At 39.0% G+C, this 16,132-nt stretch overlaps 1 protein-coding gene across 2 annotated transcripts; it reads right to left on the reverse strand.

Moving 5' to 3' along the window:
* Positions 1-1,121: 1,121 nt before the first annotated feature.
* Positions 1,122-16,081, reverse strand: znf177.S (zinc finger protein 177 S homeolog). 2 transcript variants are annotated; one of them, XM_018227906.2, is made up of 12 exons: positions 15,942-16,081; positions 13,389-13,482; positions 11,159-11,240; positions 10,648-10,719; positions 9,815-9,941; positions 8,066-8,173; positions 7,556-7,657; positions 5,490-5,585; positions 4,454-4,516; positions 4,236-4,361; positions 4,061-4,153; positions 1,122-2,575 (listed from the first exon to the last, which is right to left on the reverse strand). In XM_018227906.2, the coding sequence occupies exons 3-12, from the start codon at positions 11,201-11,203 to the stop codon at positions 1,704-1,706; spliced, it is 1,704 nt and encodes a 567-aa protein (XP_018083395.1). In that variant the 5' UTR covers positions 11,204-11,240; positions 13,389-13,482; positions 15,942-16,081; the 3' UTR covers positions 1,122-1,703. The 2 variants fall into 2 exon arrangements, with proteins under 2 accessions (XP_018083395.1, XP_018083396.1); XM_018227907.2 differs by lacking the exon at positions 13,389-13,482 and having other exon boundaries at positions 15,942-16,077.
* Between the last annotated feature and the right edge of the window lie 51 nt (positions 16,082-16,132).

Below are 16,132 nucleotides of genomic sequence, written 5' to 3' on the forward strand. Positions count from 1 at the left end.
GCTGCGAAAATTACAATAGCCAAACATTGGAAATCGTCTCAGATCCCAATACTGCATTTTAAAGAGAAACTAAATTGGATCATGGTCAATGAAAGGTTAACTAGCATACTTGTGGACAAATATCAAAAATTCAAGGAAATCTGGGAACCATGGTACAGATATTCCTTTCCATTGGCAGAAACCCCTTCTATTCTCTGGTAATCCCCTCTGAATGTAAAGTGTTTATAATCATTAGACAGTACCTGACGTGACCTGAGGTAATGGGCACTTGATACTATTGTTTGGATAAGCATTGGTTTTTTCCTGAGCCGTGAGCCAACGAAAATGAATCCATCTCATCAAGATATTCTACATAGTCAAGGGACCCCGCTGAAGTCGCCAACATCTCTGCTTCACATATACAGTTAAGCATACGTCAACTGTACCATGTCATCTAAAGTTAGTACTATCATTGTTGTAGCTCGTCTCTTTCCCACTTCTGACAGAGTGTCTGGAGGGGGGGAGGATGAGCTCGTTTCATTATCTTTCTCTCTTCTCTGTTTTCCTCTGTTTGAAAATACCTGACGACACTGCTTGATTGTATAACCTTTTTCTTTTCTTGGAAAATCAATAAAAAACTATTGAAAAGAAAATCATTGGAAAAAGTCGTTATTTCTGGTTATCTATCTGAAAACAACTAGTTTTTTGGAGGTGAACCACCCCTTTAAAGGTGAACTCCTTTAACAGAATTATTTTATAAATAATGACTTTGGAGAAATCTTAGTTACTATTCATACTCTTTAGAAAGCAGCATTCTCTAACAAGTTAGACTGTACCATCAGCCTTTTAGATCTGCATATGTATACTTATTTGGGAAGCAGATGCCACACTTCTTGCTCTGATGGGATAAATGCCATTGAAACATTGTTCAATATTTTTCATTTTTTAATATGAAAACTTCCCATACTGTTAAATCAGTAGATGACTGAAATGCTGCCTAGACGACGAGAAGAACTGAACTATGCAGCATCCAGAAGTGGGAGTGCCAGTGTTTGATAGACGTAGAAAAAAAAAAAAAGGCAAATATAACTTCTATTGTTTCCAAAATCCATAAATATTTAGTATAATGTACCATAAAAGCATCCAGTTTGGCACTTTATTCAACACACTCAACATAATAGCACGGATATATCATAGAAGATCCAGGTATTGTTCGTCAGTACCGCTTGTATCATCTGTTTTAGTCACTCCCATGGTTACAAACTCAGTTATTTACGATTTCAAAACTATATTTAATCTTTTTACGTGGTTCCATGCATGTAGGAGGCAGCGTATCAGTAAAATGCAGACACATTTCTTAGTTGTAGATGTGAGGATTGTGATAAGATACACAAATCCTTTTAGGACCACTCTAAATTTTAGGAATAAGACATTAACGATTAAACTGCCCAATGAGGGCTGTGTCCTTCAGAGCTACGTCCCTGATTTTGATACCCATAAACTGCCATCTGACTGTACATGACTTATTACTGTTGTGAGATTGGCTTGTGTTACTGCAGTTCAATTTATTAAAGCAGCTTCCAATAAAAGGAAATGTAGTCAATATCCTCAGCAAGGCGACGTTTAACCGAAACCTGTGCAAATATCTTACATTAACAATCATATTTTAGCAAGTGTGTCTTAAGGCGGGGAGCAGCATCCACGTAACACCCCAAAAGCAAGGCTCATTGCTTCTCAGAATTTGTCTTCCCGCTCTCTACAGGGTCTACTTTATGAACTCGTTTGTGCTGAATGAGACTTGTGTTATAACTGAAGCTTTTGCCACATTCTACACAGATGTACGGCTTCTCCCCTGTGTGTGTGCGGTGGTGCCTGACTAGGTTGGAACTGTTTGTAAAGCTTTTGTCACAGTAACAGCAGACATATGGTTTCTCTCCGGTATGAATGCGCTGATGCTTCATGTAAGTAGCATACTGAATAAAACCCTTTTCACATATGGTGCATTTGTACGGCGTCTCGCCTGTGTGTATTTTCTGGTGGACTTTTAAATTCCAGTTGTCACGAAAGCTTTTCCCACATTCATTACACTGATATGGTCTGACATAAGTGTGCGTTTTCATATGGACGTTAAGAATACCTATGGCTTTGAAAGTTTTTTCACATATGTTACATCTGTAGGGTTTGTCTACTTCATCAATGGGTTGGAATCCGGGCATAGACTTCACCGACTGAAAACTGCTAAGAATTTCATTACTTTTTGATGTCTGCACACTTGACACGTTAGTACTGCAAAACGTCTCTTTTTCAGCAATTCTTGGGATGCCTTTGATGTATTCGGAGCATTTATAGTTATTAAAATAGATGTAATTTGGTGGATATAGACTTCCTGCATTCGCCCTCTTAAGCACGATGGAGAGAAGGCTTTCTTCCCCTTTTGTATTGCTTTCTGGTCTGTTAACTGTAGGAAGATTTTGTTGTCCAAACAGCAACTTGTCCTCATTAGAATTTTCCTTGTTTGAGAAGTAGGTTTTCTGTATTGGCAGCTTGAGTGAAGCTGTTGTGCCATTCCCCTCTTTTCTGATTGAATCATCAACTCCTGCAGGACGAAAGCACATCTAATTATACGCCGAAAAATATCTACCCATTTTCAAACAATAAAAATAAATGATTATTACTTTTTATAAGATGTTTTAATATAAAGGCTGCACTTATGTCACACATCTGTATAGCAGGTCACATAGTGGGGTTTATATGACATTACAGTCACAGACTGTGCACCTCTCTTCTTGCTTTACAATACATATTGGAAGGTGTAAAACTGCTAAGTTGACTATTTCTCCCTTAGTAGGGACACGATCTGTCATCTTACAAGTAGCTGAAAAGTTGTGTAGAAGAGTATAGAGAGGTCTCGGGCCTGCACCAGGTATATTGGATGAGGTTGGGTGTAGTAAAAAGGCCAGTGCACAGCCTAAGGGGTAAATGGTTGGGATTGGGAAATGGTTCATATGAGAATCATAGTTGTTCAATCTGTGGAATAAGGTATGTCGTGTAAAAAACACATTAATATGTATGTCTGGAAGTTCAGTTAGTGTTTTTGCACCTGTTCTATGTAAGCCCAACTGAATGAGCTAATTATATATATTTTTCCTTTAAGTCTGGGTAGAAGGTAAAAGATAAACAAGGGAAAGTTGTTCTCACCACTGATTTTTAAAAACATTAAGCAGGGGTGCAATGAGGTAGAAAAATACAAGAGGTCCTCTGCACTCCACCAATTATCAATATATTCAGGACATTGAAACATGTGGTGCCTTCTTTATCCATATATTGCAATATATTTAAGATGGCCAACTACGTCAAAGGCATCCCCGGTATGGCCAGTTCTACGCTCAACTTTAATCTAATTCTCTGGAGTTTCAGCAACTATTGTATCAAGTCTAACAGCTGCCTGTAATGAAACCCAGAGATTCTGCTCAGCAGGGACAAAGATAAGAAATGTATCAACTAAATGTATCAATTTAAAACAGTTTACAGGGTCAGCGACCCCCCCTCCCAGAGCTGCTTTAGAAGGTGAAAAATTACAATTTACACTTCAATATTAGAAAAACGGTGACACAGAAAATAGTAAGTAATGGGAAAAAGTCATTATTTATGGTGATCTATCTGAAAACAAATAGTTATTTGAAGGTGAACTACCCATTTAAGGCACAAAATGTTTCAATGTCCTTAATATATTGATAATGGGTTGAGTGCAGAGGACCTCTTGTAGTATTCTGTATAGAAGGTAAAAGAGCCTATTTTTTTGTATTGTGTTAAAAGCAAAATCACATTTACAAAAATAACACACTGGTGTAACTGGTGTAACACCACAGCCACTGCTCTGACTAGACTAGTGTTCCCAGTTGTGATGTTGATAAATAAAATGTAATTTAATAACAATAACACCATGTACATCAAATCTAACAACCAATAGCATCCAATAAAATGTTTCAAACAGAAAAAATGAAGCACATCACCTGCCAGATACTTAGGCCCCTTAAAATTTATCTCAAACTTGTTTTGCTTGGTAATATCTATAACTTACCGACACAAGAATTTTGTAGATCTTGGGATTCTGAAGGCTCATCCACATGTTTTATCCAGAGAGATAAATTTGGATTGAAGATCAGCTGATTTACTGGAAAATAATTCATACTTATAATCCACAGCATAAATAATGGCATTGACCATAACCCAAAACGCAAGATAATAATACATACAGTCTCCTGCTTTGGAATTAGCACTTTCTTCATCATCATCTTTGCCATCATCATCACGATTTTCCTGGTCACTGTTATAGTCTTCTTCTTTTACAGAAATGGTAGTATTTTCCATCAGAGAGCCTTCTATAAAGACAATTATTTGTGCTGTTGTTTTTTTTTTGCTTATTTACACATTGTACTGTATAACATCAAAATCTCTTTTGCTGGATTCTCACCAAAACCAGGAGGGATTTCCTTCATGTTTGGCAACTTCTGGGCAGATACAGGTTCTTCTGATACTATATAAAAAATAACATATTTATATGTTACATAGAGCTTGGATCACAGTACATTCTTAAAAAGTTTTATTCAAGTGCAGCTTCTGAATTATGCCTCTCAAAAGCAAAGCTATGGCCACATTAATTATCATTTATCATTTGCAAATGTATTGCTTTTTAAACCTGAATAACTAAACAGTACAACCATATTTGTGATTGTAAACACAGGCACTCATTACATTGTCTTTCAGACACCTAAATCCACCAATAAAAGGTGGATTCAATATAATTCCAAATATATCAATGCCATTTTTCCATATTTTACCCTAACTGCTTACATGTGCTTACATAACGGAACACTACTTCCTGATTTTCAGCTCTCTAACCTTGAGTTACTCAGCGACTATAAGCGAGGCCACATGGGACATAACTGTTCAGTAAGTGTGCTTTTGATCCTTAGCATGCAACTCAGATTCAAAAGCAAACAGTTATCACCCGTATCACTGATTGGTCACTGACTGGTAACCAATAAGAGTGCTGCAAAGCAGGAAGTAGTGACATCTGGTCACTCCAGACTCTAAAGATTACATGTTTGGCTAACAAACTGTTTTGGAAACATTTTTCATTTTGCACATCCTATGTATTTACCCAGTTTTTATTTTTATACTGAACCATTCCTTTAAACCATTCTGCTCCCCCGTATCAGAAAAAAACACAGGATCCATGCATTCCAAATATTAGAACCCATACCAGTATTTGAATATAAACCCACACATGCGGTGTAGGAAAACATTCTGGTTTTCTTACTTGTTTTATACTCATCTAAGTCAACAGATAAAAAAATTGAGTCATATAACACACACATGCATAACTTGTACATATGCAAATAAGAACTGACAGTAAACAAACTCTGTGCATGAAAACATGATATGATAAGAAAGAAGACACCTATTGACATTTACATTGTAGCAATGTTCAATAAACTCATATTTACTAGGGTAAGTTTCTGTTGCATTTTCATCTTCAAAGCAACTAGGAACTTCATTATACTTGATCCTGAATAAGATGTCTGGACTAAGAACCGAAGAACCTGGTGTGAACAAAAGTAGTGTTTAAATGCAATGAGCCATTATTTTTTTTATTTATTTAAAAGTTGATTTGTATTATTTATTAATACACAAAACAAACAGTAAAACAGTGGTTTCCAGGTCACAGTGTTATATAGTGGGTAGAGCAGGGTAATACAGAAAGTTTTGTACATACTACAGAGTGTGGAAACTGGTGCAGATGAGGATAATGCATTGTTATTAAAGCCCCAAATCCAACCATGATGTCCAAATACATAAAAATTTGGTCTGAGTACCTCTGATTTCTGATGTAAGCTTAATGTGGGGTATTGCTTTATTGACCAACTGTTGCCAAGCAGAGAAGCTAGGTGGGGTTGCCCCCATCCAATGCATTGCTATGTATTTTCTGGCATAAATAGTAAGGAGTCCAATATCGGTTATTGTGTGGATAGTAGAAATGATGTCATCTAAAATGCACAAGAGGCAAATTTTTGGTAACATAATATTAGGGAACTCTAGTTTGTTTACCAGGACATTGATGACATTTCGCCAAAAGTTGGCTGTTGGCTGACAGGCCCAAATCATATAAAACAAAATTTGCATTTGCTTGACCACAATGGGGGCAAGAGTCATCTGTCTTTCTCCCCATTTAAAAGGTCTACTGGGAGTGATATAGATCTGGTTTAGGATTTTGTATTGAATAAGCCTATCCTTGGTGGAAATTAGGAATTTGTAACAATTTTCTGTTGCTTTCTCCCAGTCCTCCGAATCATATGTGGTATCGCCTGGAGCCATTTGTCCATCATGAGGGCAAAGGGTTAGGGGACAAGGTTAAGGAGAATCTGATATATCCTTGAAATCAGTTTAGAAGTTTCAGGTGAGTGTAATGTGCCTTCTGGGGCTGTGGTATATAGTGTAAGTTGAAGTGATGAAAATTGTGCCCAGAATGCAAAAACTCAAAAAGATGCGCCTTTGGATCGATTCATCAAAATACTCAACCAAATTTCCATAAAGATAGGTGAAACTTTATTATTCAATTTAAACACATACAACACATACAAATGGATGAAGCGGGCAGGGGAGAGCAAGGCTTTACGTGTTTCGTGAAAGTGAATGACAATGAAGGAAAAATAGTTTGGAGAGTGGGCCTATGGCCATTGGTTTTCTGGTGGGCCCCAGGCATCCCAGTCCAACACTGACCTCTTGTCTCATACCCTTCTATCTTGCTGCTTCTTACCTCTGGAATTCCATCCCTGAATTTCGCAGCAAGGAACCCTCTCTCAATCACTTCAAGAAAAAACTAGGCGTCTACCTTTTGGATCACTAGAACACAGGTCCGGACTGAGCATTAAAATAGGCCCTGGCATTTCAGGTACACAGAGGCCCAATCAGCCCACATAGTGGCCCAAACAGCCCCTACCAGCCCACTAAATACTGACTTTCTATGGGACCTTATAGCAGCCCCTCTGGCATTTGCCAGAACCCACAGATTGCCAGTCCGGGCCTGCTAGAACATTAACCTAGACCTGTGCCTACTGACTATGCCTTACCTTGTGCACTTTTCATCTCCAATTTGTGCCTGTATGTTAGCTTTTTATCCACTTAAGACTGTAAGCTCTGTCTAAAGTTACTAATCTGTCTGCTGTTTATAGACTAAATGCTACTATGGCTCACCAACATCACATAAAAAAAATACTAACTCTGTTTGTCAGACCAACCTGAACAATTATTTATACATCTACATTGAGAGATAAGGTGTGATTTACTAATGTACTGACTATAAAATGTATCCAACTGTATCACCCAATGCCTGTAGCAAAGGTATGCATGCACAACCATATAAATATATGAATAAGCATCTGGATTTAACATGCATTTCATACATACTAACCATTGAAAATAATGGAGTGCAGTATGCACTGCCTATACCAGGGATCCTCTGTCTGTTTATCTCTGTTTGGCTGCCTCTTAAAATTAATTGTAAAATACTTACATTTGGTAGAGCAATCACCCATAAGGCTTTCATTATTTGTGCTACAAGAATCATCATCAGGTTTGATCCTGCACAGGATGTCAGAACTCAAAATGGAGGAACCTGGTGTGAAAATGGAATAAATGGCAGAATTAACTTAAAAATGAGGCGAGGGACACAAAAATAACTTTTATTTGGCATGAAACCAAAGTGTGTTGTATTTGACAATACTTCAGAATGGCTGTTTTACACTGCTAGACCTACAGCAAACATTGTCCCTTAGATCTCAAACTGGCCTGCCAGTCAGGGTCCAGCACAGCATTAAAAAACAAGGCAGGATATTTACTAAAGTATGAAATTTTAAAATTGACAAACTATTAGCAAATCGAAAAATTCACCAAAACATTGTCCAATATTAACATTGCATTAAAGAACTTTCTTTTCTTTTTTGCAAGGCATAATTCTGCCATTGTGAAACTTAAAATTTTGGACATCAGCAGTAATACAGGTAATTAAAAACATGGTTCTTACTGGTAGAGGGAAAACATGATGTTTTCCTTTCTTCTTCCAGGCTACTTATATATGGATCTTGATCTTTTCTAATTCGGCAAAGAACATCAGGATGATCAATAGTATAACCTGTAATGAAGATGTTCATTGCAAACAACATTACATATATCTATTACCATTACAGTTTTTAAATCAACGGCATGTTTAACATTGTTGCAGCTGGAAAAATGGGTAAGAATAAAAAAACCTAAGGATCAGAGTCCTAGCTAATGGTAAAATATACTCTAGGGCTGTCCAACAAAACAAAGCGATACAGTAAGGATTGCATAGACTTACTAATATAACCGTTCTTTTGACATTATTTGACCTTTTAACATGTGTACATGGGTATATTGCATTACTGGCATACTAAACTAACTAAACCTGAGCATATAAACTACAGGTATGGGATCCATTATCCGGAAACCTGTTATCCGGAAAGGATGTCTTCTCTGTAATAATGAATCAGTATCTTGTACTTGATCCCAACTAAGATTTGATTAATCCTTATTGGAAGCAAAACCAGCCTATTGGGTTTATTTAATGGTTATGTGATTTTTTTTAGTAGACTTAAAGTATGAAGATCCAAATTACAGAAAGATCCTGTATCCGGAAAATCCCAGGTCCCGAGCATTCTGCACAACAGTTCCCATACCTGTATAAGATCCGTTTGCTTGGTGAAGTTGCCAAACCAGCAAACCTTTAACAAATGGCTTGGACACAGGACAAACAACTGGATGACAACAGAGACCTAGGAATACCCATTGGAAAGAACCACATTAAAATGTCAAGCAAAAGGATTTTTTAACCTGCCTGAAATTTTGGACCAGATATAGGCTGAGCAGGACGTCAAGAAGACCCCATACATGTTAACTTGGTCAACAGCATTTATTGTCAATAAATGTCCAACTTAAAGGCATTCTGTCATGATTTTTATGGTGTTGTTTTTATTTCTAAATTAAACTGTTTACACTGCAAAGAATTCACTCTACCATATAAAATTTAATTCCTGAACCAATAAGTGTATTTTTATTTAGTTTTTTTGCCTGGTCACGTGCTTTCAGAAAGAGCCAGCAGGATGGAACTGCTTTCTGACAGGCTGTTGTTATTCCTACTCAATGTAACTGAAGGAGTCACAGTGGGACCTGGATTTTACTATTGAGCGCTATTCTTGAATCTATCAAGGAGCTTATATCTTGTGTTAGGGGGCTGCAGTTCAAAAAAAAACCCGTTTTCTCATGACAGTATCCATTTAAGTTGGCCAGGACTGATCTACTCTGTCAACAGCATTCATGAAAAATGTGGCGTGAATTTGAAACAGTGCTAGAGACAAATTAGAGATTGGCAGACAGACTGCAACTTTTAGTTTAAGGCAGAGCTGATTATGGAAATCCATAATGAACTTACGAGTATAAGAAGGTGTGGTAAAAAAATCAGTGGTCTCCGAGACATCTATCCTTCAGGTATATCATCCAAACATGCAGTAACAAGGTCAGCGTATCCTTTCATCCACACAGCAGTGTCTATATCCTTTAGCCTTTTTTTAGCTAGTAGTGGGTGCCTCTAAGCAACTGATATGCCACTGCATTCCCATTCATCTCACTGGATATGCATGCCATTGTCACATATGCTTAGTCACATATGATCATACAATTTCCTTTTTCCCTGTAAGAACTGGATTATATGCAACTAAATAAAAAAAAAACAAGCAGTTATATTATATGACTATACCTAGTGAGATTAGAGTAGTGTGAATTTCCCTCATCACATTGCTGTACAGCTCTTTTTGCCATAATTCTAAATTCCTCCATTCCTCTTCAGAAAAGTAGACGGCAACTTCATTAAAACCGATTGATGTCTAAAATGAGATGATTAAAAAACTATTATTTAAGAAGTATGGATCTTAAAAGATCACATATTAAAATAAATGTTCTATTTTTCTATTTTTAATATCTTTAAAGGGGTGGTTCACCTTTAAGTAGACTTTTAGTATGTAATAGAATGGCCAATTCTAAGCAACTTTTGCATTGGGTTTCATTATTTATTTTTTATAGTTTTACAATTATTTGCCTTTTTCTTCTGACTCTTTCCAGCTTTCAAATGGGCGTCGCTGACCCCCATCTAAAAAGCAAATACTCTGTAAGGCTGCACATTTATTCATATTGCTAATTTGTATTTCTCATCGTTCTAGTAAGGTCCTTTTTATATTCCAGTCTCTTATTCAAATAAATGCATAGTTGCTAGGGTATTATGACCCTAGCAACCAGATTGTTGAACGTACAAACTGCAGAAATGCTGAATAAAAAGCTAAATAACTCAAAAACCACAAATAATAAAAAATGAAAACCAATTGCAAATTGTCTCAGAATATCACTCTCTACATTATACTTAAAGTTAACTCAGAGGTGAACAAGCCCCTTAATATAATTTTAATATCTTCCTTCAATCTCTTGCATGAAATGAGCTTTACTATGGCTTGTCAAGCGACTATCACAAAACAAAAATTTTTTTAACTAGAAAATGCAAACACTAGTAAGCTATAGAAGTAAATCATATTTACCAACCGTTGCCTCAATCATCACAGGGGAGGGACTCCGCTTTACTGACGCAGTACAAGTCTTCATTTTTCCTTTGATCTAAAATGACCCAACAAAAACCTATGATGATACATTTAAATAAACAAAGCAAAGAGATGGAACATGCAGCAGACATTTTTTAACTACACTGCTATAAGTTGAGCCAACAAAAAGTGTAACAGAAACGGTGGGCATATTTATAATTATGTATTATTAATTGATGTATTATAAGGCGTATTTGCTTACATAAATGAGCAGAGTTTGCCAAGTTCAGTTTTCATATGCAAATCACCACTCCCCCCCAACAAACTTTCCCATAATTTTCCCATAATTCTAGTGTCACCGAAGCCTCTTGTTGGTTTGCATCAACTACAGTTGCGTGTGATGCTCGAAAACAATAGCTTTTGCACTTAAATGTGTAAACTGTGAAGACGTCCTTGAGCTATATTATTCAAAACAACAAACACTTGTACTGCCAGTATTCAGAATATCACACTACCTTATTTCTTTTAGAGATTTCTCTGCTATCCATAGTCGGTGCCATGTCTTAATTGCTAGATGTGTTACGGAGTCTGTTTTTCCTTTAAATAAAAAGGGTGAAATCAACATATATATATAAATGTACATATACAGTACATTTACAATAGCAAAGCAATAACCCAACAACAGTTAAGCTGGCCATACATAAGCGCTTCTGATGAGCTTCTTCAGACCAAGTTAGCAGCTTATTTGCGCATGTAAAGGCCCTCCCCAACAGACATCTGGCTCAGTCAAAAAATTGGACCAGCCTTATAGAGCCCAGCACATACTGTAGGTGAACTTGCCTAATTTCTTAAACAGTTAACAACATGAAGCTCTGGAAGGGGCTTATTCTTATACAGGCGACCAAATGTGCAGGGAATGCTTTAGGTGGTGTTCTTAAATTGGACCTTATTGTGGGGGGGGGAGGATTTTATTTTTTTTCTTTTCTTAAAGGGATAATGTCATGGGAATAAAAAAATTTACAAAATGAATCAGTTAATAGTGCTGCTCCAGCAGAATTCTGCACTGTAATCCATTTCTCAAAAGAGCAAACAGATTTTATTATATTCAATTTTGAAATCTGACATGGGGCTAGACATTTTGTCAATTTCCCAGCTGCCACATGTCATGTGACTTGTGCTCTGATAAACTTCAATCACTCTTTACTGCTGTACTGCAAGTTGGAGTGATTATCACCCCCTCCCTTTTTCCCCCCAGCAGCCAAACAAAAGAACAATGGGAAGGTAACCAGATAACAGCTCCCTAACACAAGATAACAGCTGCCTGGTAGATCTAAGAACAACACTCAATAGTAAAAACCCATGTCTCACTGAGACACATTCAGTTACATTGAGAAGGAAAAACAGCAGCCTGCCAGAAAGCATTTCTCTTCTGAAGTGCAGGCACAAGTCACATGACATGGGGCAGCTGGGAAATTGACAAAATGTCTAGCCCCATGTCAGATTTCAAAATTGAATATAAAAAAATCTGTTTGCTCTTTTGAGAAATGTATTTCAGTGCAGAATTCTGCTGGAGCAGCACTATTAACTGATTCATTTTGAAAAATTTTTTTTTTCCCATGACAGTATCCCTTTAAAGAGACAATATACTGGCCAAGAAAAGACTATTTAACAATACCTGTTTTGCCGAGTTAAAGTAGAACTAAACCCTAAAGTTTTAAAAAAAACCCCTACCCTACATAGACCCTCTCCCTCCTCCAGCCTAAGTGTTACCCCTAAATGCCCCTATGTCTTTAATAACCCCTCTGGGCAGACTCTGTCCAGCGGAGTTCACGGGCGCCATCTTCAGCCGCTTTGGTAATCTTTGGTATGACAGCAGCACTTCAGCAATTTCCGTGAGTTTCAGCACATAAGCACGAAACTAAAAATTTTCACCAACTGCTCATGCGTCTATAGGCCAGTCTCATTCCGAAGATTACCAAAGCGGCGGAAGATGGCGTCAGTGAACTCCGCTGGACAGAATCTGCATGGAGGTGTAAGTAAAGATTTAGGGGCATTTAGGGGTAACACTTAGGCTGGGGGGGAGGAGGGAGGGGGTCAATGTAGGTTAGGGGGGTAGGGGTTTTTTAACTTTAGAGTTTGGACCTACACCAAAGTAAGATTTTCAGTATGTATACAATATGTATGGTGGCTTGCCCAGCCTGAACATTTTTTATGTACAGGTATGGGATCTGTAATCTGGAAACCTGTTATTCGAAAAGTTCCGTAAAGCCCCCGTGGGGGGGCTACTATAGTAGTCTTTCTGAAGCAAACACAGAACCTTTACCAGCGCAGGGTAACAGTACATTATATTTGAATTACTTTAAAATACTTTCTTGCTGTTACAGTTCCTTTAAGTTTCACTTAAGCTTCAAGAAAAATATAAGTTTTTTGTTTATTCTTGACCTATACAGGGCAAACGAGATCACTAAAGTCCCAGTGGACCAGAACTAGGGGTAGGCACAGGAGACACGGCCTAGGGAACAACACAGGGGGGAGCAAGGCACGGACCTCAACTACCTCTAGTTTGGCTCATCAACTGAACTAGAGGTAGGCAGGTAGTTGAGGTATGTGCCTAGCGCCCCCCTGTGTTGTGCCCTAGGCAGGTGTCTCCTTTGCCTACCGATTCCTGACCATTGCTCATTGCCACTCCTGTTTGTCAAACCCCTACCCTTGTCAAGTCACTTCCCCCCCCCCATCTCTTGTCACCTTGCTGTGGCTGGCGAGGTGATCAGCAGCAGGGCTTGCCCAGGGCATCCAATAGATTTGGCAGGCTCTACTTCTGCTTATCTGTATGCCTAAGCTGTAACAACAAAGTTGTTTAGTAGCATTATTATTATCATTTCACTAATTATATACTCCAAAAGAACCAAACACAAGAGTACCTTCAGTTTCCCTGTTTAAATATGAGAGGTGAAGCCCAAAGTAAACATTGTGAAGCAATCCAGTGTAGCTGGAGCACATTTAAAGTAACAGTAATATCAAAAAATGAAACTGTTTTAAAGTAATAAAAATATAATGCAGCATTGTCCTGCACCGGTAAAACTGCTGTGTTTGCTTCACAGCAGCTTGTTCATATAAACTGTAGTAATGTTTCTGAAGCAAACAGATCAGTTTTACCAGTGCTGGGCAACAAACAGTTCATGATATTTTCATTACACTTTCATTTTTTGAATGAACTAGTGATTACTTTAAAGGAGAAGGAAAGCTCCAAGACAGTTTATTGCCAATAGAATAGCCACAATAGTGCAAGCTAGAACGCTATATTTATTCTTTAGAATGCTTTACCATACAGAGTAAACAGCTCTAGACACTGTCTCTGTTTGTTTAGGATAGAAGCTGCCATATAAACTTGGTGTGACATCACTTCCTGCCTGAGTCTCTCCCTGCTCACTTACAGCTCTGAGCTCAGATTACAGCAGGGATGGGAGGAGGGAGGGGGAGAGGAGCAAACTGAGCATGCTCAAGCCCTGCCCTCAAGGTTTATGCTGAAAACAGGAAGTCTGATACAGAAGTCCATGTGTACACAATAGAAGGAAAGAAATGTGGTGTTTCTTTTGACAGAGGACTCAGAGCAGCATTACATTGAGGGTTTACTGGTGTATTTATATAGACCTTTCAGATAAAGTTTACTTAATTTTAGCCTTTCCTACTCCTTTAAGACTTCACCCATAACAAAAGAAGATGTACTTCTAAGCAACTTCCCAATACACAAATATTTCATATTGGTAAATGCAACTGTATTTGTTTACCACCAAACAATTGTGCATTCCTTTCTGGTCTGACTTCTACATTGTTTCGGGAGCTAGCCAGAGACTGCTTTTTATAGCAATTGCATTTACAAGTACCTTCACAAACCACTGAAAATGAGCCATGAATGTGTACTGGAGAGTAGCTTCCCAGGGGAATGTCATTTTCTTTTGTCATCGGATAAAACAAAAATCAGCTTTAAGGAAGATCTCCTTAAAGCTGCACAAGGAAGCCAGAGTACATGGAAAAAGAAATGCACAACAAGCAAAGCTACTGAGCACCTAATTTTTTTTGTATTTTGTATAGTTTTTGAATTATTTGCAGTCTTTTTCTGACTCTTTTCAAAAGCCAAAAATAACTGTTATTGTTATTTTTTTTATTACTTATGTTTCTATTTAGGCTCTCTCCTATTCATATTCCAGTGGCTTATTCAAATCAGTGCATGGTTGCTAGAGTAATTGGTCGCTAGAGTAATTTGGACCCAGTGTCGGACTGGGCCAACGGGAAAAAAACAGGTGGGCACCAGCACTTGTGGGGTCCTCTGGCCCACATAGCCTGAGCTCTGAACACTTCAACCCCGTCTGACACGCACTGGTACATGCTTGCAGGGGAGGCGGCAGGGGGATTCGACAGAGGGGCGAACTTGATTTACTGCTGGGGAGGGAGGCGAGGGCCTTGTTCCGCCAGCTCTCCTGGCCCAGACCCATCCAAACAGCATGTGCTCTGAACACTTCACCCCCGCCTGACGCGCACTGGTATGCGCTGGAGGGGGGGCAGATGTGATTTACAGCTGGGGAGTGAGGGCCTTGATTCGCCAGCTCTCCTGGCCCAGACCCACTTCTCACAGCCTGCCTGCCCCCCCCTCCTCCCCGCCTGATCGAAAAAATAGCGTGCACAGGTGGGCGGGGGTGATTTTCAGCTTAACAGGGGGGCCTGAACGGGTCGGGGGGCCCTGATGCGGCAGCCCCAGTGTGCCCAGACCCCCCAGTCCAACATTGTTTGGACCCTAGCAACAAGATAACAACATTTCCAAATTTGTGAACAGAAAAATCAAAATAATTCAAAAATAAATATGAAGCTGAATTGCAAATGATCTCAGAATATCACTCTGTACATCATACTAACAGTTAAGACAAATGTGAACAAGCCCTTTAGTGACAGGCCAGCAGTGCAGCACTATATCCAGCAGCAGCCTATAGAGCCCCTGTACTGGAGCCTGGCAGCTGCCTGAGTCTGACCTTACTCACAGTGTCTGTGTCAGGATAGGAAGAGGGGGAGGGACTTCTTTCACAATCTGCCCTGACATTGAGCTGCACCAAAAGGGTGGCTCCTTCCCAGTCACACAGTTGTACTTGAGCGGCAGCAGACAAGGCAATCCCATTGCAGTCACGTCCCTCCACACAAAAGCCTTACACCTGTGTCAGTGCGCAATGGGCATTACTGTGTATAGCGGGCATAGGCCAAAAAGTGCTCCCCACCCCCGTAACACTCAGATTCAGCGACAAAACTCACCCACAGACTCCTTTTGGGCGCTGCCAGTGCGGCTGTAACCCCGTCACAGGTGACTGCTGTAAAGACAAACAGCGCGCCAGTTCCACTAGGTCAGGAGTCTAACAACTGACAGGACTACACTGGAACAAAACCCCCCGAAATCCATAGAACTACAAATCCCGACAAGCCCCGCGCGACTGCTTTGCTGAACA

This window comes from Xenopus laevis, chromosome 7S, assembly GCF_017654675.1.
Source record: "Xenopus laevis strain J_2021 chromosome 7S, Xenopus_laevis_v10.1, whole genome shotgun sequence".
NCBI classification, from domain to species: domain Eukaryota; kingdom Metazoa; phylum Chordata; class Amphibia; order Anura; family Pipidae; genus Xenopus; species Xenopus laevis.